Source organism: Triticum urartu, chromosome 4 (assembly GCF_003073215.2).
Source record: "Triticum urartu cultivar G1812 chromosome 4, Tu2.1, whole genome shotgun sequence".
In the NCBI taxonomy this organism is placed as follows: domain Eukaryota; kingdom Viridiplantae; phylum Streptophyta; class Magnoliopsida; order Poales; family Poaceae; genus Triticum; species Triticum urartu.
The window spans coordinates 301,345,724-301,352,192 of record NC_053025.1 but is presented as its reverse complement, the minus strand read 5'-3'; the positions used below and the strand labels follow the sequence as shown (position 1 = coordinate 301,352,192).

The window sequence follows — 6,469 nt, the reverse complement described above, 5'->3', positions numbered from 1 at the left end:
GTCACCTTATTATTGGGCCAGGCCCATGTATTTTCGAAATACTTATGTATAGGTTGCTTTTAGAGTCTGTATGCGTGGGGAAACAAGAGTTAGAGTTTGTTTCGGACTCCTCCACCAAGGGCCACGAAATTCCCCCTCTCTCCTCTATATATACAGCCCTTAGGGCATCGTTTAGACTTTGGGTTTTGTTTAGATTAAAAGTTCGCCATATCTGCAACTACGCGTACTTCGTTTGTGTCCAACGACCAGACCAAGACGTCACAGAACCCCACCTTCATCAACAAAACTTTCCTCTTATATTCGCAATATCCAGATTGCAATTTCAATTTCTTGCTTGTTCTTCGTTGCTTGCAGGAAATAGACCCTCGTGGTCAGGTTGATCGTGCTCCGGTGTGGTCAATAACCTCTCGGAGTTAGTTTACCGATTGCTAAGGCGCGACGTCCTCGCACGTTCATAGTCGGATCGTCAAAGTCGACTTCTACCAAAACGATAGCCACCATCTCATCGAAAGATCGAGCCCCTCGCCTCTATCAACTCTCGATGCATTATCTGTTAGCGTGTTGTCATACATAGTGAAAAATTCTGCGAGACAATCATCCCAATGCATTTTAGCTTAGGTGTTGTATCCAAATAATATTGCACTTAATTGTTTTAATGAAACTCTTCTTAAATCAGCCCAATATGCTTCATGCATCACTATGACATTCATACTTGAATCCATCCAATATCCTCAAGGCACCACCTATGAAATATTCCTTCAAGTATATATCAGTGAAAACATTAGTCCATAGATATTATCATTAATTACCAAAACCACACTTTGGGGCTACATGCATTTTCATCATCTCTCTATCCTCTTAATTATCTTGTCACGTAATATTATTTGCATACTTACACCTGCCTTAGCACATGTACAAAGTGGAACAGTAGGAAGGCCCCACAATGCTTGGTTCTTAGCATAGTATCATAGGTAAAATGCAAGTATGGCACTATATTAAAAGAATAAAGAGTGTGGAATGTATGTTAGTGGAAATTCTTAGCTCTATATTGAATAATTAATGATGTGGTCTTATGTGGCTTATCTCCATATTTATCTTTTTTGTGGGGATATCTCCATATTTATCAGTCAATCTCTTTCTCCACATCTAGCTCGGCGCGCCACCGGAGGGGTTGCGCGTCCGCCATCGCGTTTGGACGCCAGACGGATCGCACGGCCTCCGGCAAGGCAGCTATGGCCGGCCTAGCGCCGGATCCATGCCCCATTTGGGCGGAAGCAATGGATTCCCGACGAATGGAGTCCCAGCGCAGTCGTCCACGGGCCTCCTCCCGAGCGGGGCGGAGCGCAAGACGGACGACCATCTCCTCCTCGGGGCCGCGGGGGATGAGCTCGGGGTCGAGGATTTGGAGGTGGGACTCGGATCTGCTGCCCGCCATGCCGGAGAGGCCGGGAAGGAGCCGAAGACGAGCTTGGGTGGCAGAGGGGATTGGAGGGGAGTGGAGTGAAGTGGTTAGGGTTTTGTCCAGCGTGCGGATGGGGAGAATTTTATGTGGGGTCAGGTGGCCCAGCGTGGGACGAGTCCGACGTGGCGGGCGTGTCCGACGCCCCCATATCCGCCCCATATCTAGGCTTGATATGAGGGGTGCCGGTCAGTCCGTGCGGTTGAGGGCCGCTTGAGAAATCCGTCTGGGTCAAAAAATCGTGACCGGGAAGTGGTCGGGCGGCCTGCCCGCGCGTTTGGGATGGTTTTGAGGAGTCCGGTTGTAGATGCTCTTAGAAATTAGATTTATTCACCCAAAGTAGTCGTCAATATTTACTAAAAAATAGTAAAAACATTGGCAGATTTTCGGGGCGTCCAATATGATAGCAAATCCGGATCTATAATCTATAATATCTAAACAATAGATCCTCGTTAATTATAATTATTTCAACATGCAGGTCTCCACGTCATCAAACATGCCATATTATTATCCACTAGAATTGTTTGGTAGCAGATGCATACTCCCATTTAATTGTTTCATCTTAAATGGTCGAGCATATATGTATACTCTTTGCTAACATACAATTGCTTTTGAAAATAATACTCCCTTCATTCCATAATGTAGTGCTTTCTCTATCTACGTGTTTCAACTTTGACCGTAAATTTAACTACCAAGACTGATTGTGGCGGGAGCAAAAATTATATCAATGAATTCGTATTCGAAAGAAGTTTTTAATTATATAATTTTTTCTCCCGCCGCAGTTGGTCTCGTTGGTTAAATTTATGGTCAAAGTTGGACCTTGGAAAGCGCGGGCGTATTATATTTTGGAATGGAGGAAGTAGTTTCAATTTATGTCATTACATTCATACAAAATTTATCTTTAAAATTCGGCAATAAATCTGAATTAAAGTAAAATATGATGGGTTGTTTTTTTGCTATTCACTCCTTGTTATTGATGTCCATGGCTCTGGGCCTCTGCCGGATGGGGATCCCCTGAGGTGGCCTAACCTGCCATCGACTAACTGACATGCGGTCCTAGCAAGCATGGCCTGTGCCTCCATCTGCACGGCTTTCAAAGCGCAGCGCACTACAAAATTAAGCACTGACAATTGGGGCCACCGAGTCGGGTGTCCCCCACTTGTCGGTGAGCAACAGTTTGTAGACGGGTCGGGTGGGACCCACCACACCGCACGCACGCTTATCAAGGCAGGGCCACCATCCCCAGCGCGTTCTTCTCCTACAAGCTCACACCACCCGACGCCGCGCTGAACAGTGCGATTCACTGAGCTCCCTCGCTTTTCTCTACGGATACACTACCGCCTCGCGACTTCGCCTCGAGAGACCAATGGCCGCGCGCGCGGCGCAACGCCCTGGCGTCTTCCTGCTCCTCGCTGCCGTCCTTCTAGCGGTTGCGGTACAACCGGCGGCGGCGACGCTGCACCCGGTGGACTACCTGGCGCTGCAGGCCGTCCGGCGCGCGCTCTCCGACCTGCCGGGCTCCGGCTTCTTCGCTTCGTGGGACTTCACCGGAGACCCCTGCGGCTTCGACGGGGTCTCCTGCTCCGGCGGTGGCCGGGTCGTCACGCTGGCCCTAGGGGACCCGCGCGCCGGCGCACCGGGCCTCTCGGGCGCATTCCCCTCCGCGGCGCTCGCGCGTCTCTCCGCGCTTAGCTCGCTCTCGCTCGTCCCCGGCCGCGTATCCGGGGGGTTATCCTCCGCCGTCGCGGCGCTCCCGTCGCTCCGCTTCCTCGCTCTATCCGGGAACCTCATCTCCGGGAACCTCCCCGGAGCATTCTCCCCTGCTCTTCGGACGGTTGATCTCAGCAAGAACTCCTTCTCCGGCAGGATACCCTCTTCACTGCTACAAATCAGGAGTCTCCGAACGCTCGTCCTCTCCCACAACTCCCTCTCCGGCGAGATCCCCAAGACAGTGAGTTCGCCGCTGGTCCACCTCGACCTCAGGAACAATCGCCTATCCGGCGGCGTCCCGCCGCTCCCGGCGACGGTCGTGTACCTCAGTCTCGCCGGGAACAGGCTCTCCGGCCGCGTTGGCGGCGTCCTTCGCAGACTGACGAGGCTGTCGTTTCTTGACCTTGGCGGGAACTGGTTCTCCGGCGAGGTTCCCGGAGAAGTCTTCTCGTTCCGGATTGGGTACCTGCAGCTGCGCAAGAATGCCTTCTCTGGCGAGCTCCGGCCGGCGGGGTGGTTGCCGTCGGGCTCCACGGTGGACCTCAGCCACAACGCGCTATCCGGGCTGGTGCCGGCGGAGCTGGCGAGCGCGGCTGCAGTGTACCTGAACGGGAACAAGTTTGCTGGCGCGGTGCCGGCGGAGATTGTGGCGGCGGCGGAGGGCGGGCGCATGCGGGTGCTCTTCCTTCAAGATAACTTCCTGACCGGCATCAGCGTGCGCGGCGTGCCGTCGAGCGCGGCGGTATGTGCACACTGGAACTGTGTTGCGCCTCCGCCGACCGTGGTGGCTGCGTGCCCGGCCAAGGGCGGCAGGGGGCGGCGCCGGCCGCCGGCTCAGTGCGGCGGGAGGAGGGGGTAATAAGGAAGGAAAGGTTTAAGGCTTTTGGGGTTTAGTGGGTAATGATGGTGTGTGTCATAGTTCTTGACACGGGTGAATAACCATTTTTGGTGTAGTGTATATTTCTGTTTTGTGATCTTGCTTTAGATATACGGCCGTAATATTGTCAGGGGTACACGTGTAAGGTGGATCTGGTTTGTTTCAATGTCAGCGATTGCGATTTACATAGAGAAACTTGGTGCAAAGAAATGTTGGGCTCTCTGCTATGTTATCTCCAATGAAATGACCACCGATTTGTTACTCAATGGTTCGAATTGTTATGAAGTGCATCTCGTATTGACTCCTCCTTATCTACTGTAAATATAAGATGAAAAGCGTCTTATATTTCGATACATAGCAAGCATTATTCTGCACATTGCAGGACTGAAGAATAATTCAGCACAAACTTGGACAGGGGGTGGTCTCGAATCCTAGCTGTGCAGGGCGGTTGGTAGTTTGGAAGTACAAAAACGAAAAAAAAAACATAGTAGATGTAGAGAAATTTTACGGTACATTATAATACACCAGAGCACGTGTATTATATGGGCGATCTAACAGATGAGACTAGCTGGGCTTTTTTGAGTCCAAGAGTATTTTCGACCTAATTTTTTAATACTTTTAATCGGCCCACTTAGGTCTAGGGGTATTTCCGTCCTAATTTTTTTGATTAAATCAATTGCATTAATAAAACACTTTATTATAACTCCAATCATCGTGCGTACTTTTTTGAATTTCGGTTCGAGCGGTTCGTCCTATCTCCTCCTCTCGAGCCCTAACCTTGGGCGCCCTCGATCGCCGCCGATCGCACTCGCCATGTCACTCCTTCCTCCTGCTCCTACTCCCCCCTCCCCCACCATCGCAAGTCACCCCCTTCGGGTCGCGGCGCCAGATCTTCCGACGAGCCACTAATCCCCTCCTTCCCCGAGCGGACGCCACCTTCCCCGACCCGAGAGGCCACATCATCCTCATCGACGTGTGTCGGTGTCAAAACCGGCGGATCTCGGGTAGGGGGTACCGAACTGTGCGTCTAGGCGGATGGTAACAGGAGACAAGGGGCACGATGTTTTTACCCAGGTTCGGGCCCTCTCGATGGAGGTAAAATCCTACGTCCTGCTTGATTAATATTGATGATATGGGTAGTACAAGAGTAGATCTACCACGAGATCAGAGAGGCTAAACCCTAGAAGCTAGCCTATGGTATGATTGTTTTTTCGTCCTACGGACTAAAACCCTCCGGTTTATATAGACACCGGAGAGGGCTAGGGTTACACAGAGTCGGTTACAATGGTAGGAGATCTACATATCCGTATCGCCAAGCATGCCTTCCACGCCAAGGAAAGTCCCTTCCGGACACAGGACGAAGTCTTCAATCTTGTATCTTTAGAGTCCAGGAGTCCGGCCGAAGGTATAGTCCGGCTATTCGGACACCCCCTAATCCAGGACTCCCTCAGTAGCCCCTGAACCAGGCTTCAATGACAACGAGTCCGGCGCGCAGATTGTCTTCGGCATTGCAAGGCGGGTTCCTCCTCCAAGTACTTCATAGAAGATTTTGAACACAAAGGTAGTGTCCGGCTTTGCAAAATAAGTTTCCACATATTGTCATAGAGAGAATAATATTTACACAAATCTAATCTGCTGACGTATTTCGTAGCATGACATCACACCACGGCCAAGTCTTTATTCGAATCGTTTTACTGTCCCACCTCAGCGCGTTTAGCGAGGCGGTTTCCTTGGCACGTCTTGTTAAAGCAGAGATCGTGTCCCCTTATTCTGGGATTCTCATCAACACGGGCGTGGGTAACCTAGTCGTACCCGTTGGTATGTTTTCTCGATCAAAGGCGAGTCCCAAACGGTCACGGGGAGGGCCCTTGGTATTCAACCTCTTATAAAGAGACCAAGGCCTTACTCCTTTCTTTCAATCTCAAACGAGTTCGCCCTCCGCCTCGAGTTCCAACACCCAAGGCTCCAGATTTCAGGCGCTTCGGACCTTCGACAATGTCCGGTTCTGACCTTCGAGGCCGATGGATGCCACAGAGGAGGACGTGCTGAAGTTGAGAGAGGCCAGGTTCTTGACCGGCGAAATCTCGCATAGGCTGCCTGCTCAAGGGCAGGTCATTCCCACTCCCAAGCTTGGTGAGAGTGTGGTGTTCGTGTCTCACTTCCTTCGGGGGCTAGGCTTCCCGACGGATCCCTTCGTGAGGGGGCTCATGTTTTATTATGGGCTGGAATTTCACGACTTAGCTCCGAAGTCCATCCTCCATATTTCCTCATTCATCGTCGTGTGTGAAGCCTTCCTCCGTATTACTCCTCATTTCGGACTATGGCTCAAGACCTTCAAAGTAGAGCCGAAGATGATCGAGGGACGGCACGCGGAGTGCGGAGGTGCTTTTATAAGCAAGAATGCTGGTGCTCCATGGCCCGAG

General features: G+C 51.3%; 1 protein-coding gene across 1 annotated transcript; it reads left to right on the top strand.

The window, feature by feature from the left end:
• The first annotated feature begins 2,712 nt into the window (after window positions 1-2,712).
• On the top strand, window positions 2,713-4,300 carry LOC125553810 (probable inactive leucine-rich repeat receptor kinase XIAO). The gene has a single exon (XM_048717503.1). It carries the CDS (start codon window positions 2,826-2,828, stop codon window positions 4,026-4,028), a length of 1,203 nt encoding a protein of 400 aa, XP_048573460.1. The 5' UTR covers window positions 2,713-2,825; the 3' UTR covers window positions 4,029-4,300.
• Window positions 4,301-6,469: the final 2,169 nt, after the last annotated feature.

Coding starts and splice junctions, on each gene's coding strand:
- LOC125553810 (XM_048717503.1), top strand. CDS start 2,826: ATGGCCGCGCGCGCGGCGCAACGCCCTGGCGTCTTCCTGCTCCTCGCT.